We start from the raw sequence: 26098 nt of genomic DNA on the forward strand, positions 1-26098 counted from the left end.
CTCAGGAGTCTACACAGAACTAAGCTCAGTCTTCTCCCATCTGTGAGAGCTCCCAAGTCTTTGTCTTCCATGATCTTGACGCTTCTGAAGAGCACTGGCTGCTCGCTGTGTGCACTGCCCCTTAACCTGGGTTTGTCTGATGCCTTCTTACGACTGCAGTTATGGCCTTTGGTGGGAACGCCACCGACGTGAGTGCCCTTTCGGTGCCTCACACCCAGAGGAGGCGTCAATGTGTCACGACTGCTGACGCAACCTTCATCCCGTAAAGGGGTACTTGCCAGGTTTTTCCAGTATAAAGTTACTATTCTCCCTTTGTAATAAGGAATTTGGATAAGTTATTTTTCGACTATGGAAATGTTGTGTTCCTTCTCAAATGTTCATCAACTAATTTCACCATCTATCAGTGGATCTTGCCTGCAACGACTATTACTGTAGAGTGTGGCTAAGGGTGATTTTCTATTTCCCTCATAATGTCTACATTTATCAATTGGAATTCTTCTAGGAGGAGTAGCAGCCCTTTCTTTGCCAGGTATGCATTTATTCAATTATTTATTTAAATCAGTATGGATTCATGGGTATACATTTTATTTTATAGATTACAGCCTAATACTAACGTTAATTTATGTTGCTTGTCAAATTCTTCCAGCGTCAGCCACTGGAAATGCTTTCAGGTTGGTTCCTGTGACCTTTCATCATGCCCTCATCCTTTTTTGAGCACTTCCTTACTTTCTGGCTTCCCACAGTTGGTAAAGAATTCGCCTGCAATGCAGGCGATCCTGGTTCGACTCCTGGGTCAGGAAGATCCGCTGGAGAAGGGATAGGCGAACCACTCCAGAATTCTAGGGCTTCCCTTGTGGCTCAGCTGGTAAAGAACCTGCCTGCAATGTGGGAGACCTGGGTTGGATCCCTGGGTTGGGAAGATCCCTTGGAGAAGGGAAAGGCTACCTACTCCAGTATTCTGGCCTGGAGAATTCCATGGACTGTATAGTCCATGCGGTTGCAAAGAGTCAGAGACGACTAAGTGACTTTCACTTTACTTTCTGGCACCATGAGATGCTTCAGGTTCATCCTTCATTTTTCCTGGTCCAGCCCTGAATCACACACTTTTCCAAGTAGCCCTGGTATCTTTTCTTGGAGAATGTTACTTAGAAACCAAGATCTAAGTGCTAAGTGTCTCCACCACTATTAGAGCATTACTGCTCCTAGACCCTCCTACTGGACAGAGCTAGGAAATATGTGTGTGTGTGTGTACTTACACACGCATACCTGTGTGTGTGCTAAGTCACTTCAGTCGTGTCCGACACTTTGTGACCCTATGGGCTGTAGTCAGCCAGGCTCCTCTGTCCTTGGGATTTCCCAGGCAAGAATACTGGAGTGGGTTGCCGTTCTCTTCTCCAGGGGATCTTCCTGACCCAGGGACAGAACTCAGATCTCTTATGTCTCCTGCATTGGCAAGCAGATTCTTTCCCACTACCGCCACCTGGGAAGCCCACACATGCATGCATGTATCTATATTTATTTCTCCACTGCTCAAACTGTATTTTAACACACTAAGAGTTCATACTGATACCTTCAGTTCTAGTTCAGTAACAAAGGATTCAAGCCAGCCTTCACCTTTCCTTATTTGTAACTTCTTTCTCTGACAGAAACCTAGCTCTCTTTCTCTGTTATATTTTCTAATTCTTTCAACCATAATATATGTAAAATATATTTACTTTCAGAATTTCAAACCCATATCCCTGTAAGAATCAAAGTTATTAAGTAGAGTGCAGGATTTCTGTTCAGCTCGTTTAGTTTCTGGCTCTTGGCATCCAGTTGGAATCCCATTCCCCCACGTTCCTTAGGTCAGTTCTTACCCTCCCATCTTCTTCAGTGTGGTCAATGGTTCATTCTCACGGCAGAGACTTTCGTAGGTTTCAAAGCTAATGTGAAGGGGTCAACTGAGAGGACAAGACTGAATAAACTGGACAGACAATTTTTTCTTCTTAATATGTTTCTATAAACAATTAGTTGAGTTTTCTGTATGGATTATTTTACAAACAGGAAAAAACAATTTTAAGACTTATTATTGCACATGGGTCCTCTGTGGCATTAAAAGTAGTAGTGATGTGAGTAGTTTCCCAACAAAAGTTTATAGTTTATAGTTATTCTCAACTAAGCACCCTGGTTTTCTAGCTTTTTGGACAGCAAACTGCATTTCAGTTTCAGCTCCAAGACTTTCTTGTTCAACGCCCTTGGACAAGTTATTAAACTGCTCTGGGCCGCACCTTCATCTTTCTAAAATAACTTCTCTGCCAAACTTCATTACCAAATGAGAATGTGGACATAAAAGAACTTTAAAAGGATATGACAGGGCTTATAACACTATATTCCTCTTGTTACCAATTCTGACTACTCTAAAATACCATGAGAAAATGGTGGAATATGGAGATACAAAGCTGTTTCACCACCTGGTTCTATCTACTTTAACTAATATAATCTTAATCAAGATCCTGCTGAGAGGATCAGTGGTGCCCATAGATTTGTACTGTAATGTATTTACTCTCCCTGCTTTTTCTGCAGCCATCCACAAGGCTCACATTCATTTGGGGGTCACTATTGATGTTCTTGGACTTCCCTGGTGGTTCAGTGGTAAAGGATCCACTGTGGGTGACAAAGGTTCGATCCCTACGTACGGAAGATCCCCTGGAGAAGGAAATGGCAACCCACTCCAATATTCTTACCTGGGAAATCCCATGGACAAAGGAGCCTGGCGGGTTACAGTCCATTGGGTTGCAGAATAGTCGGATACGACTTAGCAACTAAACAATAACAATGATCAATGTCCTTCCCTCATCCTCGTTTAAAGTTAGTTTCCCTTTGGATGATTTATGCCCCAATGCATGGGCTTTCACAAGTTCCACAGAGCTGTCACTTGGCAGTCACACAGCACTTACCCGCAATGCTATCGGCCTGCAGGTCTGCTGTGTTAGAAGCAGCCCCTCGATGATCCAAGAGGGATTCAGTCCTCTCTGCTGCTGGCACACAGGGCTGCTGTGGAGAAATACACACACGAGTCACAATCTAATAGGAGGCTGCTTCTGAACTAACTCCAAAAAGGCTCACAGTTCCACTCACTGCTCAGCTTTAGAGAAGCAGTAATAGGAGCTAGACACAAGGAGGGATGGAAGAAGGATCAAGGTCACATTATTTTAAAAAAGGCCAAAGATTCACTAACTTGGGGGTGTTTTTCCTCAGGGACAGAAAAGTGTTATGATTTTGCCTTTGACTATTAAAAACATATTGTTTGTTTCATTTCAAATCATGTTTTACTCAAAACCTGAAAATGTACACAATCCTTTCACAAAACAGCTCAGAGATGGAAGAAGGTGGTCCTGGGAAGACAACGTGGCACTAGGTGGCACTACATAATGTGCTCGTGATTCCAGCATGCCGATCAAGGCAGACATGGACCAAAGTCCTTGAGGACAGAGGGCTGAAATCAGCCTATTAAGATCATTAAGGACAAGGACCTTCCTCAGATCATAGAGTACACATGAAGTACTTAAAAGAACCATTATTTTATTTTATATTTGAAGATCTGGGGGGCAACTTCAGCCTCAAGGAAATTCTAGCATGTTTTTAAAAAGCACTCTAGCAAAAACACATGGAACAGTCCAAACTGTAAACATCTTCAAGGGCTTAAATGGCAACCCACTCCAGTGTTCTTGCCTGGAGAATCCCAGGGACAGGGGAGCCTGGTGGGCTGCCGTCAGTGGGGTCATACAGAGTCGGACACGACTGAAGTGACTTAGCAGCAGCAGTAGCAGCCTGCTCTTAACAGGCAGCAGCCTCCTTGTATCTACTATTCCTTAAATTCTCTACCACTTCTTAAATCGAAAGGAAAAAATGATGAATGGTGTAGAGATTCATAATGATGAGTAGAAATAAAAGCCAAAGCAGAGAAAAGATCCAGGAAGAATCTTTACCTCTGAGTGGCAGGTCTCTGCTGATCCAATGCTATGGTTTGCTCCAGTCAATGAGCTGAGAAGGTTAAGGCCTTGGTTCCTCTCTGAAAAGAAAAAATACAATCAGTGAAATGTTTTATTTACATTTAAAGCTGTTAAAATGACTTTGATGATGAAATAATAGCTATTTCCTCATTGTAAAAGTTTTAGCTATAAAAAATAGTTACTATTAATTACAAAACCCTCTCAATTCTGAATAACTTTGAAATCAAGGCATATTAGTCCAGATCAAATATATGGCAGGGCCATTATAACAAAAGGCGGCTCAGTAGTTCTGTTTGCAAAGATGAACAGCACTGATGTTTTAACAGCTACTATGAACTAATATTTCAGTGTCTAAACAATTAAAAAACATTAAAAAGAATCAACGTCAAGGCATCATTACCTTGATGAAATGAACATTCATGCTTCCTTGAAATTAAGTTCTGTTTAATTCAGTTAAGGTTCCCAATACTTTCAGAATTTATATTTATTAGGTAATGTTAGTCACTCAATGGTGTCTGACCCTTTGCGACCCCATGGACTGTAGCCCACCAGGCTCCTCTGTCCATGGAATTCTCCAGGCAAGAATACTAGAAAGGATAGCCATTCTCTTCTCCAGAGGATCTTCCCGACCCAGAGATCAAACCAGCATCACCTCCTGCATTGGCAGGTGTAGTCCTTATCACTGAGCCATCAGGGAAGCCCAGGAATATCCTTAGGATCAGAAAAACTGGAGGGAAAATCAAATAACAACAACAATAAAAAGACCCCAAAACAAAAAACCACTGCCTGAGAGCAGAATGTGAAACCCATAATTTAAGAGTCTAGCAGCAAAGTCACAGAACAGATCTCTCGAAAAGATAATTTCCTCCTACATCACTTTTCCCCTCCCTATGGCTTGCCTGGCTCCATTTTCAACTCGCTTCAAACAACCTACAAACTTTCAAGGTCTTCTCCCCTACTGGGTGAAACTGGTCATAAGTTACACAGAGCACCACGGAAAGATACGCACTTGCAGTCTACTCGTCCCCCTTTTCACTTGGGGAGGTCTGTCTTGGAAACTGGGATGAAGCCCGACTGGGGCACGTGGAGTCTAGACCTGCAGCTTTTTCCACGCTGACCTCTTAGCACGGGGGCAGTCACCTACTTACTGCACGCAGTTAGCTACCCGAGTCAGCACCCATGCTTTAAGGCTATAAAGGCACTAGGCGGTACCAAGTGTCTGCTGCTGCCCTACTGCCTTCCCTGCTCCACAACCAAAGGTGCACATGTATTCCTGGAGCCCTCCTCACCCCTCAGCCAACCTGCCCACTTGGAGAGGAATTCTTCAGGCCCAATGCTTGGATATCCCCATGCAAGGACCAGACACTAAGGTTTCATCAAGGCAGGCTATGGAGGCTCAGAGGCTGAGAAAAGCACATCCATGTGATGTCCCACACTGATGGTTTCACAGAGCCTGGGGGTGTCTGTTCAAACATCAACATAATTTTTTTTTCTGGCCAATGGGCTATAGACTCTAAAGCAGTTGAAAGTAGTTATGCACTACTCAGGGATTTTACATGTCATGAGGATACATGAGTTCTTAAAAAATACTTCAGGCTCTTTGCACAAAAGGCATTATCTGAGTAACAGAGTATTGATGTAAGGAAGCCTTCACTTCCATTACTGGAAATCACTTGGACTTTGGGTAATTTTCAAATCAGCACACAATTCTCTCCATATCCCAATTCCACGGCTTATGTTTTTCCTTTGTTGGGCATTACCTAAACTTGGCAGGCCAAACTGCAATCCGTGAAGAATAATATAATACAATGTCAGTTTAGACGTGCTATTTAGACCCAAACGGTCTATTTAAAATCCCTCATTCTTTACAGTGGCTGCCTCCAAGGAACGGATCTGGGATGGACAGGAGAGCAAGGGAGTTGGCCTCATCACTGCATACCATAAACCTTTTAACTTTTGTTCCATATTCATGTGTTTGCCTATTTAAAGATAAAATTTTTAATGATTAAATGCTATGTGTGTTTAATAACCACCATCACAACACAAAAACCCGATTGTCCCATTCTAATAACGAATAAAATTATGAAGTGTCCAAATAGGTGGGAAGAAGACAGGGCTAGTGGTCAAACAGGCCTGACCTACCAGTGTGACCTTGGACAAGTCAATCATTCTGTGTCTCAATTTTCTGATCTGTTTAAAAAAAAAAAAAAAAAAAGAGCATCGCTAGAATGGTTGTTAAAGCCTTTTCTGTTCTAGAGGTTTGTGATTTTAAGAAGTAAAGTGGCATTCCTCAGCTTCTCTTGACAGTCAACTCTGAATTAAGTATTTTAAGTTACTTCATAGAAAAATAAGAACCAAAAATTCCAAAATCCTTTTAAGATCTATAGATGGTTATGAATTTATAATCAGGTTTCAGGCTAATGAAAGCTGGAAGAACTTTGGCTCAGTACTTTCTTATAAATGGAGAATTTGGCCAACTAACATGAGTTCACTATATTCCACTGCTTATATTTTAAGGAAGTTAGAGACAAAAATTTTCACAATTAGAAAAGCACGTTAATATTGCTCAAAAAACCTGAATGTTTTAAACACCCAAGGTTTTAAAGAAACTTTCCATTTTCCCCGAGTTCAACGTTTAGCAAAACTCTGCCCATGTGCGCCCACTGTAAAACTACTGCTCTAACAGGTAAGAATCACCTACATCTTGTCTTGTTGCCAGATTTTTCTCCCCAGGATTCAGGGCATGGAAATGTCATCCCTGTTAAGAATTTATTCTTTTAGCTGATAACTGTTGAAACTGGTTTTAGCATCTCTGGTTTTACTGATGCCACAAAATACCAGACTAAGAAGGAATAAATCTGTCTACTCAACTGATTCTTCTGGAACTTCAGAGCTACAGAAAGGGGAAGCTGTTATGTGATGTAAATTAAATTCTTCTAGAAGGAATAGTAAATATACTAAACTCTGGTCCTAAAAATACTAACTCAGTACTGGTCATCTGCACAGAATTCCTCAAGGAAACGTCACAAACAAAACCATAGCATCTAGAATAAAAATTAGAAATGGAAAATTCAAGCCTTGTGGAAATATATGAAATTATTTAGATATCTCTTTATAAATCTAAAGGCACACTGTTATTTATCTTCTACAAATCTTTAAAAAATTTTTTTAATTGAAGAATAACTGCTTTACAGTATTGCGTTGGTTTCTGTCCAATATCAACATGAATCAAGGTTTTGTCTTTTTCAACAGAGTAAACTATAACTCATAGAAATTAGGTAACTTCTTCAAAGTCACACAACTAGAACCTGAACATGAAATTCAGAACTCTCTGATTCTAATTAATTCCAATTCTAGGGCTTCCCTGGTGGCTCAGTGGAAGGCACAGTTCGATCCTTGATCCATGAAGGTCCCACATGCAGGAGAAGACTAAGCCCCTGCAACACAACTACTGAACCTGTGCTCTGGAGCCCGGGGGGCTGCAACTACCCATGTACCCCAACTAGTGACAGCCCACATGCCCTACACCCACTGCTCCGCAACAAGAGAAGCCCATGCACCACAACTAGAGTAGCCTCTGCTCACTGCAACTACAGAAAGCCCACACAGCAACAAAGATCCAGCACAGTCAAACATAACTATTTTTAAAAATCTCCATCCTAATTAATTTCCATTAAGCCCAAAGGTATCATATAAAGAGCAAAGAGGCATTAAATGCTTAACATACAAACACTGAATATGACAACACAAATATTGAATATGATGACACAAACTTGGATCAAGTGCAAAAAGACATCCTTTTATTCACATATAGTTCTCTTTTGTCTGTAATCCTTTATTATATCCCTGGTTTAGGCTGATTTCAACTGAAATAAGAGGAACAGCTGAGAACTGAATAATTAATTACATGCCGCTTCAGTGCCTCTCACTAACTTATCCCAGCCCAGCCCCCATAACTCCTGGAGGCACTGGTCACATAAAACCAGTGGCAGACAAGGTGGTTAGCCCCAATGTCCCTTCACTGTGCCTTCAAGGATATGTAGACAAGGGTTTCTCAAATTCACCACTTTTGACATTTTAGCGTATATGGGGGCATCCTGTACATCCCCACCTATACTACGAAATACCTGTGGCACTGCCAAATGTCCCCAGGGTGGGGGCAAAACTACCTTGAATCAAGAACCACTGATATAAATCTGACTAGGACGGAAAATTTGGGCCTAAAATGCTCAAGTTTTAAGTCATTTCTTGAAAGGATTTTTCAATGGAAAAGTAATAAAAGTACTTTGGAGTCAATCTTTATATCCTGTCAGCATTACAAACAACCTCTCCCTACTCTGGGAAACTTCAGTGCCATCTGCCTTGTTGTCCTTACCGTGGTAGCATAAACACCTATCTTGAGTCTATCTGCTGTTCTAAACTATATTAGAAACTCCTTGCAGACAGAAACAGGAGTTCAGGCTTCTTCCACCTTGCACAGCCCACAGCACAATGCTAAGCCTACAGGGGGGATGCGGAGATATCTGCTGACAGCCTGACATGCTGTTAGACAGAGGCTGCAAGTATGACAGAAGGTTTTACCTCAAACTTGTATGTATTGCTCACAATATTTGAATTTCCATGACTGCACCCCGAAAATGTCTTAGATGATATGTTACATATTTTCCGTGTTCATATTTTAGCTTTTATTCCTTTATTTTTTTGGCTCCACCATGTGGCATGCGGGATCTTAGTTCCTTGACCAGGGATGAAACCTGCACCTCCTGCTTTGGAAGCACAGTCTTAACCACTGGACCACCAGGGAAATCCCCAGCTTTTATTTCTTTAAAGCACCAATTCTTTGACATCACCTCATCATACAAAGTTCAACGTTTCCTGTATTTTAAGTCTTCTTTACATCCCCTTTCTCTCCCCACAAAATATTTTATTTTCTACCCATGTGTAAGATGATCAAATTTACCATAATCACAACTAAGATACCTCAACTTATACAAAGGAGATGTATATGCTTTTTAATAATATTTTAAAAACATACCATACTAGTTGCATAAAAACTGTTATGCAAATACAGTACTCCATCCAAAATGATTTCACTAGTATTAGGAAAGTAAGCCTATACTTTTATCTCACATTCCACTTCTGTTTTGACAAATAGAAATGACATGTTCTTAAAATCACAAAAGAATCAGAATTGACTTATTCTCTTTTTCTAAACTACTGCTTGAAAAGGGTAAAATTATGAAGTATATTATTAAAGACATCACATCTTTAGAAAAATAGGCCTAAGCACTAAATCTGGTTCCATCACCAGCTATAAATTCAGAAAAGTCAGTCTCTGACACCTGTGACACGTGCTCACAAGGGAAGAGCTGTCCTACCAATTCTTGAACATGTAATAAACGTGACCAGAAAATAACCACACTATATTTTTTTGCCTTTTTTTCCTGATTGTAAATATGTCCTTTGTAGAAAATTTATAAAATAGAGAAAAGCATAAAGAAGAAAACTAAATAACCAAAGATACCAGTTAACTTCAGCATATGCCTTCCTCTTCTTTTTTTCCTGTGCATGCATACACACAAATTCTTAATAAACTGAATTAAATATCAGAATGAGTACTGTTTTTTCCAAAGTTGTAAAGAAAAGCTTTACACTAATTCCAAAAGTGATTCTACTATGAGTCCCTTCTCCAGAGCCTAAAGCACACTCTTGAAAATCCTCAAAGGAATGTTTAGAATCAAGTGGAAAAAAAAATTCAGAACCAAGTGTGGGGATTAATGAGAGCAAATGAAACAAACAAAAAGATGACTTTTCTTATGTGGCTCATACTGAAGTGAAGTTGCTCAGTCATGTCCGACTCTTTGTGACCCCATGGACTGTAGCCTACCGGGCTCCTCCATCCATGGGATTTTCCAGACAAGAATACTGGAGTGGGTTGCCATTTCCTTCTCCAGGGGAACTTCCCGAACCAGGGATCGAACCTGGGTCTCTCGCATTGTAGGCAGACGCTTTAACATCTGAGCCACAAGGGAAGCCCATAACCAGCTCTAAACATAATTCCAAAGAATGACTACAAAAATGTTTTGCAAGGGGTCCACAGAAGGAGGCCTGCAGTGCCTTCGTTTTGACTAATCTGAAGAGATTTCCCACCATTTATTTGCCTATGGACAATTTTGGGGGTGATTTTTTAAAAACAAAATCACATTATTTGACTCATACATTTACTGCCTTCTATCTTCTCTAATTTGTCACAATTCTTCCTTCCCCTTTTGCTCTTACAACACAATCTCTTCCACCAAATTATGCATTCTACCTGAAAATCAATGTATTAATAGATCACATTTTATTTTTGACCACAACATTCATAGTGAGAGTACTGACAGATTATTCAAATCATTTTTTTCAATTCCACATTAGGTGCTGGAATAAAAGAAGAGGAACAACTCATTCTGTCTCAAGGAACTCAGTTCCACAGATTATGTTGATATAATTCTACTGTATCCTAGAGGTTAGGAAAGTGGAGTCCAGTAACATGATGCCATTTTCCCAAAATCACCCAGGCAGAGACAGACCCCATTAGAATCCTCATTAACCATTCTTCCATTCACTAATTTTATGTTATTTGGTTTTCTGTAACATTAAATTCAATTTTTAATTTAATCATCATGTTTTTCAACTTTTACAAAAAAATTATTAAAGGTACAAGCCATCTGCTTTCTCAGGAGAGTAACCCAGGTATCAGGTAGCCAGATATGTTTTGGTACTCAATTATTGACACTGCTCTGTACATCAGCTGCAAAGGATGCCTTAAAAATGGACTGGGATTTCTGCCATGGTATCTTGTTACCAAGTACATTCTGGAGAACATACATTAATAGATGACCAATCTTTTCATTTATAATGGGAAAACACAGAAACCATATGAAAGAACTGTTTCTAACATTACAATTCCACTTAATCTTTACCCACTTGCATCACTGGATAGTCAATATTATAATAAACTGAAAGTAAATTTTCAAAGCTTCTAAATCCAATCTCCACAATTATTGCTTACCACTGGGAGATCACTGTTACAACCCTGTAGTATTTATTTAGTCTAAACCCTCCTTCACTGATTAGGAACAGTAAAAGATCACAGAATTTCCCATCCCCCCGGAGAAGGCAATGGCAAGCCACTCCAGTACTCTTGCCTAGAAAATCCCATGGATGGAGGAGCCTGGTAGGCTGCAGTCCGTGGGTCGCTAAGGGTCGGACACGACTGAGCGACTTCACTTTCACTTTTCACTTTCACACACTGGAGAAGGAAATGGCAACCCACTCCAGTGTTCTTGCCTGGAGAATCCCAGGGACAGGGGAGCCTGGTGGGCTTCTGTCTATGGGGTCACACAGAGTCGGACACGACTGAAGCGACTTAGCAGCAGCAGCCCATCCCTCAGTGGTGGTATTTGTTAAAAAAACAAAAACAAACAAAAACCCACTGAAAACCCAGTTCAGTTCAGTTCAGTTCAGTCGCTCAGTCGTGTCCGACTCTCCACGACCCCATGAACCACAGCACGCCAGGCCTCCCTGTCCATCACCAACTCCCGGAGTACACTCAAACTCATGTCCACAGAGTCGGTGATGCCATCCAGCAATCTCATTCTCCGTCGTCCCCTTCTCCTCCCGCCCCCAACCTTTCCCAGCATCAGAGTCTTTTCCAGTGAGTCAACTCGTCGCATGAGGTGGCCAAAGTATTGCAGTTTCAGCTTTAGCATCAGTCCCTCCAATGAACATCCAGGACTGATCTCCCTCAGAATGGACTGGTTGGATCTCCTTGCAGTATAAGGGACTCTCAAGAGTCTTCTCCAGCACCACAGTTCAAAAGCATCGATTCTTCGGCGATCAGCTTTCTCCACAGTCCAACTCTCACATCCATACATGACCACTGGAAAACCATTGCCTTGACTAGACAGACCTTGGTTGGCAAAGTTCTGCTTTTTAATATACTATCAAGGTTGGTCATAACTTTCCTTCCAAGGAGCAAGTGTCTTTTAATTTCATGGCTGCAGTCAGCATCTGCAGTGATTTTGGAGCCCCCAAAAATAAAGTCTGACACTGTTTCCACTGTTTTTCCATCTATTTCCCATGAAGTGATGGGACCAGATGCCATGATCTTCGTTTTCTGAATGTTGAGCTTCAAGCCAACCTTTTCACTCCCCTCTTTCAAGAGTCAACTAAATTCTCTGTGGTGCCAGCGGTCAGGTGACAAAGCCTGGGACTGGTGGGGGTGGGGGGTTGAGGGTAACATTAAACTGACACTCTCAACAAGGACGATACACATAACGCTACGTTCCTACGCGAAACAAGTGACAACTTCACCTGAAACAAAACGAAACTCATCAGGCTTCTACTAACCATCTTCTTTTCCTTGATTTTAAAACAAAGTCGAAACAGTAAATAATCTGCCAGCAATGCAGGAGATCCAGGTTCAATCCCTGGGTCAGGAAGATCCTCTGGAGAAGGAAATGGCAAGCCACTCCAGCATTCTTACCTGGAGAATCCCATGGACAGAGGAGCCTGGTGGGCTATAGTCCACGGGGTTGCAAAGAGTTGGACACGACTGAATGACTAACACTTCACTTTGCAAGATGCCTTGATCATCCAAAGTAAACAAAGGAGTCTGTCACTAGGTTTCCTGGGCACCAGGCAAATGGAAAGAGAAGACAGCTACACCGGAGACCAAAAAGGGAGGTTGGAGTGGGGGAATCAACTTTATTTATTTTTTGTTTATTTTTTATTATTATTTTATTTTTTATTGGAGGCTAATTATTTTACAATATTGTATTGGTTGGTTTTGCTGTACATTGACATGAATCAGCCCTGGATGTACATGAGTTCCCCCTCCTGAACCCCCCTCCCACCTCCCTCCTCCTTTTATCCTCCCTCTGGGTCATCCCCGCACACCAGCCCTGAGCATCCTGTAACATGCATCGACCCTGAACTGGTGACTCGTTTCATATATGACAACATACATGTTTCAATGCCATTCTCCCAAATCATCCCACCCTCACCCTCTCCCACAGAGTCCCAAAGACTGTTGTATACATCTGTGTCTCTTTTGCTGTCTCGTATACAGGGTTATCCTTTGCATCTTTTTAAATTCCATATATATGCGTTAGTATACTGTATTGGCGTTTTTCTTTCTGGCTTACTTCATTCTGTATAATAGGCTCCAGTTTCATCCACCTCATTAGAACTGATTCAAATACATTCTTTTTAATGGCTGAGTAATACTCCATTGTGTATATGTACCAAAGCTTTCTTATCCTTTCGTCTGCAGATGGACATCTAGGTTGCCTCCATGTCCTGGCTATTATAAACAGTGCTGCAATGAACACTGGAGTACATGTGTCTCTTTCAATTCTGGTTTCTTCGGTGTGTATGCCCAGGAGTGCAATTGCTGGATCATATGGCAGTTCTTTTTCCAGTTTTTTGAGGAATCTCCACACTGTTCTCCATAGTGGCTGTACTAGTTTGCATTCCCACCAACAGTGTAACAGGGTTCCCTGTTCTCCACACCCTCTCCAGCATTTATTGCATGTAGACTTCTGGATAGGAGCCATTCTGACTGGTGTGAAATGGTATCTCATTGTGGTTTTGATTTGCATTTCTCTGATTATGAGGGATGTTGAGCATTTTTTCATGTGTTTGTTAGCCATGTTTATGTCTTCTTTGGAGAAATGTCTGTTTAGTTCTTTGGCCCATTTTTTGATTGGGTCATTTATTTTTCTGGAATTGAGCTGCAGGAGCTGCTTGTATATTTTGGAGATTAATCCTTTATCAGTTGCTTCATTTGCTATTATTTTCTCCCATTCTGAAGGCTGTCTTTTCACCTTACTTATAGTTTCCTTTGCTGTGCAGAAGCTTTTGATTTTAATTAGGTCCCATTTGTTTATTTTTGCTTTTATTGGGAATCAACTTTAAAAATCTGTCACATTTGGCATAAAGCACTGCCCCCATCAGCTTCTCTTTCATGATAACAAGAGGACATTATCCAATTATAAAAAACCCCCAAATGCTAAGTCTCCACAGCCACAAGCTGGCTCTCACAGGAGCTGAGGGTAACTCAAGTAGGCAGCTGAGATTTTATTGACATCCCTTTTCTTAAATCAATTTTCAGGTAGAGTAAATGGAAGGCAAGACAGTACAGGGAAGATTATACAAGGTATAATTGATATGATTGATCAATTGAGCAAATTGATGTGGATAGAGACATGTAAAAAACCCTACTGAGGTGTATAGGCATTTCTAACCACTTCATTTCCGGGACCATTTGAAGGCTTTACTACATACAGTGGAAACTCTGCCCTCTCTAGAAGTCTGACCTCTCTTTACAGTGAACACAGTGACATCTGGGAATTTCCTCCAAGGACAGCATATTAAAAAGCAGAGACATTATTTTGCCAACAAAGGTCCATCTAGTCAAAGCTATGGTTTTTCCAGTAGTCATATATGGATGTGAGAGTTGGAATATAAAGAAAGCTGAGCGCCGAAGAACTGACGCTTTTGAACTGTGGCATTGGAGAAGACTCTTGAGAGTCCCTTGGACAGCTAGGAGATCCAACCAGTCCATCCTAAAGGAGATTAGTCCTGAATATTCATTGGAAGGACTGATGCTGATACTGAAACTTCAATATTTTGGCCACCTGATGCGAAGAACTGACTCATTGGAAAAGACCCTGAAGCTGGGAAAGATCGAAGGTGGGAGGAAAAGGGGACGACAGAGGATGAGATGGTTGGATGCCATCACTGACTCAATGGACATGAGTTTGAGTGAACTCCGAGAGCTGGTGACAGACAGGGAGGCCTGGCGTGCTGCAGTCCATGGGGTCACAAAGAGTCGGGCACGACTGAGTGACTGAACTAAGAGCTTAGTATGTACCATCTGATCCTTCAGCTGTTTCTCAGCTGTTTTCATCATGGCCCCTAAAAGAAAAACTTGTTTCCTTCTCTACTTGTAACCAATACTTCTGACATCAGATGTGTGGTTTTTTCCCACACCAAGCAATTCTCCAGTTCTTGGAGGACACCAACTACATATCCTACAATTTAATGCAGTTCTGACACTACTCTCCATAGACAGTGCACAACTCCTTACTCCAAGGGCTCAGTTCCTCGTGAACCCTCCTCAGGTTTGATAATTTGCTAGAACGCCTCATACAACTCAGGAAAACAGTTTACTTACTAGATTACCAATTCATTATAAAAGACTAAAGCTCAGGAACACCCAAATGGAAGAGATGCATAAAGCAAGGTATCCAAGGTATGCCACCCTCCCGGTACCTCAATGTGTTAACCAATCTGGAAATTCCAAATTGCATTGCTTACACTTTGACTGGAAGGAAATGACTTATTAAATCATTGACTATTGGTGATTAACAACCTCTAGCCCTCCTCCCCTGCTTGCTTAGAAAAGGCAGAGGCACCAGAGATCAAATTGCCAACATCCGCTGGATCATCAAAAAAGCAAGAGAGTTTCAGAAAAACATCTATTTCTGCTTCATTGACTATGCCAAAGCCTTTGACTATGTGGATCACAATAAACTGTGGAACATTCTGAAAGAGATGGGAATCCAAGACCACCTGACATGCCTCTTGAGAAACCTGTATGCAGGTCAGGAAGCAACAGTCAGAACTGGACATGGAACAACAGACTGGTTCCAAATAGGAAAAAGTGTACGTCAAGGTTGTATATTGTCACCTTGCTTATTTAACTTATATGCAGAGTACATCATGAGGAACGCTGGGCTGGAAGAAGCACAAGCTGGAATCAAGATTGCCGGGAGAAATATCAATAACCTCAGATATGCAGATGACACTACCCTTATGGCAGAAAGTGAAGAGGAACTCAAAAGCCTCTTGATGAAAGTGAAAGAGGAGAGTGAAAAGGTTGGCTTGAAGCTCAACATTCAGAAAACAAAGATCATGGCATCTGGTCCCATCACTTCATGGGAAATAGATGGAAAAACAGTGGAAACAGTGTCAGACTTTATTTTTGGGGGCTCCAAAATCACTGCAGATGCTGACTGCAGCCATGAAATTAAAAGACGCTTGCTCCTTGGAAGGAAAGTTATGACCAACCTTGATAGTATATTAAGAAGCAGAGACATTACTTTGCCAACCAACGTCCGTCTAGTGAAGGCAATGGTTTTTCCAGTGGTAATGTATGGATGTGAGAGTTGGACTGTGAAGAAGGCTGATCGCCGAAGAATCGATGCTTTTGAACTGTGGTGTTGGAGAAGACTCTTGAGAGTCCCTTATACTGCAAGGAGATCCAACCAGTCCATTCTAAAGGAGATCAGTCCTGGATGTTCATTGGAGGGACTGATGCTAAAGCTGAAACTGCAATACTTTGGCCACCTCATGCGACGAGTTGACTCACTGGAAAAGACTCTGATGCTGGGAGGGATTGGGGGCGGGACGAGAAGGGGACGACGGAGAATGAGATTGCTGGATGGCATCACCGACTCTGTGGACATGAGTTTGAGTGTACTCCGGGAGTTGGTGATGGACAGGGAGGCCTGGCGTGCTGTGGTTCATGGGGTCGTGGAGAGTCGGACACGACTGGGCGACTGATCTGATCTGAGCCCTCCTCCCCAACTCAGAGGTTGGGGGTGGGGTTGAAAGTTCCAACCATCTAATCATGTGGTTGATTCCCCCGATAACCAGTCTCCCATTCTCAGGGGCTTTCCAAAAGTCATTCTATTAACATAAACTCCAGTGTGGTCTAAAGAGGTCTGTTATTGAATTCACAGAAGATACCATTTCACCTTGACTGCTCTGGAGTTATTTCAGGAGCCAGGACAAAACCCAAATATTAATTTACTGTATTATCTAGAGCTCTGTGTCAGGAATTGGGTACAAAGACACGTCCCCTCAGGGCCTTTCTAGACATTTGTTTCCTAATTATGATATACCCTCCCCACGGAACTACCAACATCACAGATGTACTATATCTATGCTTATACATGTGTTATCTATGCTCTACATATAAAAAATAAATTAGATACACTACCATATGTAAAACAGATAGCCAATGGGAATTTGTCGTATGACTTAGGAAACTCAAACTGGGGCTCTGTGACAATGTGGCAGAGGGGTGGGGGATGGAGGGGTGGGAGTGAGGTTCAAGAGAGAGGGGACATACGTATACCTATGGCTGATTCATGTTGATGTATGGCAGAAGTCAATACAATTGACCAGTTGTAAAGCAATTATCCTTCAATTTAAAATAAATGTTTTTTTTTAAAGTATGAAGTTTTCACTTATGAAACAAGACATTGGTAGGGCCAAGAATATGAAACCAGGTTATTATAAGTTAACCCAGAAATTTTACCTCTAAATCAAGAAGATTTATAAATCTCTCTCTAGAATAACAATTGGTCTACAACTGTTCAGTTCAGTTCAGTCACTCAGTCATGTCCGACTCTTTGCGACCCCATGAATCACAGCATGCCAGGCCTCCCTGTCCATCACCAACTCCCAGAGTTCACTAAAACTCATGTCCATCGAGTCGGTGATGCCATCCAGCCATCTCATTCCCTGTAGTACTATAATTTAACCTGTTCCTTTTACAATGTGAAATTAAGTAACAAATTACATTAACTGAGCACCTATTATGTACAAATAAACCTTAACTCAAACGACAGAGAATAATCCATGGTGACTCTGAAGTGAAATAATTTAAAATAAACTATCTTTCACTAGGCATAACAGGATAGTTATTATAGTAACTATCCAGAAGTCTTACTGGTATTTTGGATTAAGTGCAGAACAATGGGATAAAGTTAGTGTCAACACCACATCAGAAAACCTTTTAAAAAGGATTTATTTAAAATGCAGTCAGTAAAAAAGGTCCAAAAACTCAGGTATGATCATTATTTCCTGCCTGTCTCATTAAAAATCTTACTCATGGCAGAACGCCTTGGCTTAAGAGAGTTCTGTGGGGAATGAACTCATCTGACTCTGCCAATAATTTCCCATGCAGCCTGGGTAAATTATTTAACTCCTCTGTGTTCATTTCTCTCACCAGCCAATAATGTAGATCCACACACTGTAATCTCCTGGAGAAGGGAATGGAAACCCACTCCAGTACTCTTGCCTGGAGAATTCCCAACCTGGTGGGTTACAGTCCACGGGTCGCAAAGAGTTCGGACACGACTGAGCAAATAACACACACACAGAGACACACACACACAGTAATGGAAAAACACACAACACTCCTGGGTCAGGCCACCTTCCCTCTTGTCCCACCTTAGCTACTGATTCACCGTGTAGATGTGGGCAAGTCACCCGCTCTTCCCTGGGGCCTCGTTTTTCTGCATCTATGAAAGGAACACATCACGCCAGAGGCATGCACAGCGATTCTATGTTCTAAATGCTTCCCCTGGCTAATTCATATACACTAGCATACCAAATAAAACAATGTCTCTTATTAAATTTTATAAAATTCAACAATATGCAATCTGTACAGCCAGTACAGACTTGACAGAAAAAAATACTGCATAGAAAAATATCGGGAAGTAAATGATTATTCTCCAAAAGAAAAGTCTTAAAAGTCTAGGCCAAGTGCCTTCCTAACTTGAATCAGGCACAACTGTCATTCAAAAGAATTCACTGCAGTCCTTTTTGAATCATTTCTCTTTTCTGCCTGGATCACCTCTTAGTGGAATGTACTCCACAAATTACCTCCTAGGCTTTGGGAAATCAAGTCCGTATGTACACTATGCATACCCTACACTACATATTCCAATTAAATCCCTTCTCAGCTTTGGTTTTTCCAAACTCATTACTTTAGACAATCTCCATTCTTCCCATCCCCTTGATCATTTCAACAGCTCTGAGCTAAACCATTTCCACTGCAACTTTCTTCACCTCCGAGGAGGACAAGGAAGAAGAGTAATCAAAACAAAAGCCAGTAAATAGGGAGATGTGGGGAAAATACATTAGAGAGAAAATTTTCACCACTCTTCTCAGCTCTACGTCACAAAGTAAAACATCCTTTCCCCAAACTACCAGACTAAGATATTCTACCTTCTGAGAATTAACAGGCCTGTTCTCTGACTTCTCTATGCAATTTACTGCTTCTAGGAATACTGCTTCATAAAATACTGAAGTACCTATTATTAGAAGCATTCAACCAAAAATGGTGGACAATCATCTAGCAGGGATGCTATAGAAACCATACCTGTACTGGATGGAACAGACTAACTCAAAAGTTCCTATCAGTTTTCTATCTAAATGCATTCGAGAGATATGTCACCTATCACTCAACTGGGTAATACTGGCTTACTAGTTAAAGTGATTATCAATGGGAGCCAGGCAAACACCTCAAGAAGATGTGTGTCATATCTAATATAAGGTCCCCTACTCCCACTGGATTAACTTACTTCTAAAACTGCCTCTGAATATAAAACCCTACCAATACTCTCACACAGTCTATATTTGAAGGCCAAGCATCTGATACTTTGCCACCATCATCCAACATATTATCCAATCATTCCCCTTACTTCATCACAATTTTACTTACTGGCTCACTGTCCTTTTCTCCAATACTATTTCTGTCTGACTCTCAGAAAGTTCAATATATACACTGATGGTCCTTCAAAGAACTCGACTCTTGGTTCATTAAAGTTCCGTTTTACAGACGTTGTCCTCAACCAGTCAAATAGTCACATGGTCATAGCCTAAGATCTTATTATTATCAATTACAACCCCTCTGTCATCTCAATTTCATGCATCTCATTCGCTGATCACCACTTATTTTCCCAGCTTATTATCCCCACCCCCTTACAGTAGCCCAAGCCAATTATCCTTCAGCTTCACTGGGACCTCAAAACTATCACCTTTTCCCTGAACCTCTCCCCACTGATTTTCTCTCTCCGTTTCTTAGCCAGCTTAAATTCCATGATCAATCATATACTCACTCTCTTATGGACACAACCTAATCCCTTTCTTCTCTTACCATGATATCCTTTCTTGATAAAAGCTCAGCCAGAAAGAAAAACACCAATACAATATACTAACGCATATATATGGAATTTAGAAAGATGGAAATGATAACTCTGTATACGAAACAGCAAAAGAGACACAGATGTACAGAACAGTCTCTGGGACTCTGTGGGAGAGTGTGAGGGTGGGATGATTTGGGAGAATGGCATTGAAACATGTATATTATCATATGTGAAATGAATCGCCAGTTCAGGGTCTTGGGGCTGGTGTGCGGGGATGACCCAGAGGGAGGATAAGGGGAGGAGGGAGGTGGGAGGGGGGTTCAGGAAGGGGAACTCATGTACACCCGGGGCAGATTCATGTCAATGTATGGCAAAACCAACCAATATAATATTGTAAAATAATTAGCCTCCAATAAAAATTAAAAAAAAAAAAAAGCTCAATTGATGATTCCATGGCTGCACCCGTGTACCTTAAGGCAGCCAGGGAAAAGACCCACCCCTCGACTCCACCCCCCACAGGTACATACACACACTCACACCACCTGTGCCTGTCTTCACTTTAAACATAACACACCAAATTTCAAGTGGGCCCCTTCGTGCTGTCTGGCAGTCATTTATTTTTAGCATTTTATCTTACATCATCTACTCTCTCATTCTCCTAGATAACTCACATTTTCTTTTCTCTCCTCAAATCCTAATTCAACCTCCTTCTGTCCTCAGATGATAACCTGGCTTCTTCTTTACTGAGAAAACAGAGGCAATCAGAAGAAACTTCCACAGATTTCCATGCCACATCTCCCCACCCAGCAACATCTGTACCCACAGACTCCATTCTGCCTCTGCACAGGTCTGCTTTTCCCTCTCACTCACGGCCAACCTCTTCACTCCCCCATTAGAGCCTGCCCTCTCTCACCTACTCAAGGACAGCCTTCCAGCACTCCTCCCTTCTCTTTCCTCCTTCAACAGTTTTCTCACTTTTTATAAGATGGTTCCCTTCAGCCTATGAACATGCTGCTCTTGATCTCATTCTAAAAACAAATAATAGAAGAAAACCACACTCTTCTCACTAGCACCCATTTCTTTGTTCCTTTTTCCTGGAAAAAAAAAAAAATTTCAAGGGTGGTTTTCAGTCACCATTTCCAATTCCTCTCCTCCCAATCTCTCCTAAAACTAATTCACCAAAACTGTTCTCCTCAAGTCCACTGATGATCTCCACATAGCTAAATCTGAAGGTCAGTTCTCAGTTCTCATCTTACTTGACCTGTGAGTGGCATCTGGCATAGCTGCCCACTCCCTCCGCCTTGACAGCCCTCCACGTGTGCTTCCAGGACCCTGTCACTCTTTCTCTGTGTCCCTGGCTGGTTCTTTCTCTTCTCCCCATCCTCCTCGTGTTGGAATGTCCCTGGGCTGAGTCCGTGGTCCTCTTTAGTTACTACACTTACTCGCTTGGCTATGGAGCTCATGTAGGCTCAAGGTTTTAAATGCCATGCATGTGCCTCTCCACACATCGAGCCAACTGGCTACTTGATATCTCCACTTGAAAGTCTAGCGTCCATTTCAAAAGTTAACACGTCCAAAAGTAAACCACTGATATGTCACCTTGCCCCTCAAAGTCGGCTTCACCTGCAGCTTCCTCTGCTGCTGACGCAGCCTCTTCCTCTGACTGCTCAGGCCCGCGTCCTGGGGTTCTCCTTGACTGTCCTCTCTCTCATCCCTCACATCCAAACCATCAGGAAATCAAGCTGGCATGACCGCAGAACAGATCCGGAACTTGGCCTTTCCTCACTCCTGCCAGTGCTACAACTCTGGTCTGTGTCACCACTCTCTCACCGGGGATACTGCAATCACCTCCTATGAGATCACCTTGGTTCCTCCTCACCTCCACCGTTCCTTCTTCGCAAAGCAGCCAGAGTGCTCTTTCCAGACCTCACGTCAGATCATGTTACTCTTCTACTCAGCAAAAGCGCCGCCAAAGTCCCTGGCTGACTCTGAGCAAATACGAAAGTTACTGTGATGGACTGTGAGACCTGAATAACTGGTCCTTCATTATCCCCTGACTGTGCTCTCTCCTCAGCCACAGTGCGGTCCTCAATATTCTTCACACACACCAGGCGTGGATTCTCTTCAGGGCCTTTGCTGTAGCTATCCACTCTGCCTGCTAAGCTATTCTCCCAGATATCACATGGCAAATACCTCATCTCCATCCTCAGATCTCAAGCTCTTAAGATCAACCTTAAGACCTACACCTAACCATCTCAACATCCTTAACCCTGCTTTATTTTTTTTCATTATCACTTATCATCTTCTAGTATATTGTACAACTTACTAATTGGGTGTATTGTCTACTGGCTAATGTGTCCCACTAGAATGAAAATTCCCCACGAACAGAAATTTGTGTCTGTTTTGTTCACTGATGTATCCCAGCCACAGAGATCAATGCCTGGCAGGCACACAGTAACCACTTGATAAATATTATTTGGACCTGCCTGGTGGTGCAGTGGATAAGAATCTGCCTGCCAATAAAGGGGACATGGGTTTGATCCCTGGTCCAGGAAGATCCCACACGCCGGGAGCAACTAAGCCCATGTACCATGATACTGAACCCGTGCTCTTGAGTCCACGAGCAGCAACTACTGAAGCCCACATGCCTAGAGACTGTGCTGTACAAGAGAAGCCACTACAGTGAGCTTGCGCACCACAATGAAGCGTAGCCCTTACCTGCCACAACTACAGAAAGTCTGGGCAAAGCAATGAAGACCCAGCCCAGCCAGAAGAAAAACAAGTATTTTTCTGAATCAATGAATAGACACTTGAAACTGGATCTTAAAATCACGAAACAGTGAGAAAGCTGAGGTTGACAGACGACAAACTCATATGATCTAGCCACATCTAAGGTCTCAAGGAGATCTTGTCATACTAGAAATAGGTAACAAGGAAGTACAGAGGACAGGGCACACTATTTTCACTTTCGCCTCTAGGTAACTCTACCCTGGAAAGAGTCCTAGCTCTGTCCTCTGGCTTTGTAAGTCAGAGGAGTGACCTGTGAGTATTACACAATTCATGAATGGGAGAAAGCAAATCAGTCAAAGGGCTAATAGCTTTCAAAATGCTGAGTTTACTCCCGTGGATTAAGCACAGACTCTTACAAGTTAGAATTAGAGGACTATCATCTATGTCAGTGGTTCTCAACCAAATTGTGTATCTGAATTCCTGAGGCACTTAAAAAATACTGTAGCCACCGCTCCTTTCTAAGATAAATGGTCTGGGTGAGACCCAGATAGCACAGGTCGTAAAAGCTTCCCAGGTGATCTCACTGTACAGCCAGAGCCATGAATGGAGACCAACCTCCTTTTCTAGATTAAAAATAAAGCCTAGACAGAATGAGATCTACATAAGGTCACACAGCTACGTAGAAATGTTGGGACACGACACTGTCACCAGACTCTGGAAAAATTTCATTACAATATAGTAATTTATAAGGCTACACGTTACAGTGGTTAAATGCATGAGACTTCAAAATTATAACGATCTAAGTTCAAATCAGAGGCTTTGCTATTTCACAGCTAATATTAGTGGTTCTCAAACTTTACTGCATATTATAATTACCTGGGGATAATTACCTGGAGAAGATGTTTTAAATCTCTATGTGTAGGCCACAACAGTTAATGCAGAATCTCCAAGAATGAGAGTCAGGCATCAGTACTTTTTAAAGTTCCCCAAGTGATTCCAGTGTGCACACAAGTTTGAGAACTGATGACTTATAAGACCTTGGGGAAATTACTTGACCTCTTTAAGCCTAACTCTTTTGAATACTGTGATTAAATAAGATAATGTATGTGTATCAGCAGCTCATTAGTATGGTTACCATCTCACTGCCTTCTCCTGCCAACATCCTTCTAACAGTACTATCATCATTAACAGTACTATTTCCTTCCTTCCTTTTTGCCTTTCTCCTTCCAGCCTTCACTTTCCTCCTTCTTACTGAGGTATCATTTACATATATATAACATTCAACTTCTTTAAAGTATGAAATTTGGTGGGTTTTAGTATATTTACAAAGTTGTGTAGCCACCATCACTATATAATTCTAAAACACTTTTATCACTCCAAAAAAGAAATCTCATACCCCAAACCACCCCTCTCTGACCCTGGGAGCCACTAATCTACTTTCTATCTCTATGACTTTAACTATTCTGAACACTTCACTTAAGTGGAATTGTTAAAGTATGTGGCCTTTGTATCTGGCTGTTTTCATTCAGCATAGTGTTTTTGAGGTTCATCCACGCTGTAGCATGCATCCATGCTTCATTTCTTCTTATGGTTGAATAATATTCTATCATGTGGATGTTGTTTTCAGCAGTTATTTCCAATTCAGCATTTGTTTCCACTTTTTTTGCAATTATGAATAATGCTGCTAGAAACATCTGTGTGCAAGTTTTCTGTGGACATATGTTTTCAATTCTCTCGGGTAAAATACCTATGAGTGGAATTGCTGGGTCACATGGCTTACTTTTCTGAGAAGCTGCTACTGTTTCAAAGTGGCTGCAGCACCATTTTACATTCTCATCATCAGCGTATAAGGGTTCTAATCTCTTCACATCCTCACTAACACTTCTTAATGATTACAGCTAACCTGGTGGGAATGAAGTTGTATCTCACGTGGTTGTGACTTCCCTGATGATTAATAATGTTAAGCATCTTTTCATGTGCTTACTTGCCATTTGTGTACCTTCTTTGGAAAAATGTCTATTCAACTCCTTCACCATTTTAAAAATTGCATTGTCTTTTTATTATTAAGCTATGAGTTCTTTATACGTTCTAAGTACTACATTCCATGCAAAGATGGGCACAATAAAGACAGAAATGGTATGGACCTAACAGAAGCAGAAGATATTAAGAAGAAGTGGCAAGAATACACAGAAGAACTGTACAAAAAAGGTCTTAGTGACCCAGATAACCATGACGGTGTGGTCACTCACCTACAGCTAGACATCTTGGAGTGTGAAGTCAAGCGGGCCTTAGGAAGCATTACTATGAACAAAGCTAGTAGAGGTGATCAAATCCCAGCTATTTCACATCCTAAAAGATGATGCTGTTAAACTGCTGCACTCAATAGGCCAGCAAATTTGGAAAATTCAGCAGTGGCCACAAGACTGGAAAAGGTCAGTTTTCATTCTAATTCCAAAGAATGGCAATGCCAAAGAATGTTCAAACTATGGCACAGTTGCACTTATTTCACCATGCAAGCAAGGTAGTGCTCAAAATCCTTCATGACAGGCTTCAACAATACATGAACCAAGAACCTGCAGATGTAAAAGGTGGATTTAGAAAAGGCAGAGGAACCAGAGGTCAAATTGCCAACATTGGTTGGCCCACAGAAAAAGCAAGGGAATTCCAGAAAAACATCTGCTTCATTGACTACTCTGAAGCTTTTGACTGTGTGGATCATAACAAACTGGAAAATTTTTGGAGATTCTGTATTAACTGTTATGGGGTGAGGCCTAGGCATAGAGATTTAAAACATCTTCTCCAGGTAATTATCCCCAGGTAATTATAATATGCAGCAAAGTTTGAGAACTACTAACATTACCTGTTAACGAGATTAGAACACCAGACCACCTTACCTGCCTCCTGAGAAACCTGTATGCAGGTCAAGAAGCAAAAGTCAGAACCAGACATGGAACAATGGATTGGTTCAAAATTGGGAAAGGAATACATCAAGGCTGTATACTGTTACCTGTTTATTTAACTCATATGCAGAGTACACTATGCAAAATGCCAGGCTGGATGAATCATAAGCTGGAATCAAGACTGCTGGTAGAAATATCAATAACCTCGAGATATGCAGATGACACCACCCCAATAGCAGAAAGCGAAGGGGAACTAAAGAGCCTCTTGATGAAGGTGAAGGAGGGTGAAAAAGCTGGCTTAAAACTCAACATTCAAAAAACTAAGATCATGGCATCTGATCCCATCACTTCACGGCAATAGATGGGAAAACAATGGAAACAGTGACAGAATCTTGGGCTCCAAATTCACTGCAGATGGTGACTGCAGCCATGAAATCAAAGGTGCTTGCTCCTTGGAAGAAAACCTATGACAAACCTAGACAAC

At 41.6% G+C, this 26098-nt stretch overlaps 1 protein-coding gene across 8 annotated transcripts in view; it reads right to left on the reverse strand.

Annotated features, from left to right (window-relative positions):
• The window catches only part of AAGAB (alpha and gamma adaptin binding protein), an 84658-nt gene that overhangs the window by 12844 nt on the left and 45716 nt on the right, over nt 1–26098 (reverse strand). For 6 of the 8 annotated variants that reach the window (XM_055436112.2, XM_055436110.2, XM_055436109.2 and 3 more), the window contains 2 exons: nt 3969–4051; nt 2937–3033 (listed from right to left, as the gene is read on the reverse strand). In XM_055436112.2, the coding sequence (XP_055292087.2) occupies nt 2937–3033; nt 3969–4051 (180 nt within the window). The remainder of the gene's footprint in view (nt 1–2936; nt 3034–3968; nt 4052–26098) is intronic. The other 2 variants (XM_055436111.2, XM_055436108.2) reach the window with 1 other exon arrangement.

Source organism: Moschus berezovskii, chromosome 9, assembly GCF_049115385.1.
Source record: "Moschus berezovskii isolate FMDL1 chromosome 9, NW_MosBer_1.0, whole genome shotgun sequence".
NCBI classification, from domain to species: Eukaryota; Metazoa; Chordata; class Mammalia; order Artiodactyla; family Moschidae; genus Moschus; species Moschus berezovskii.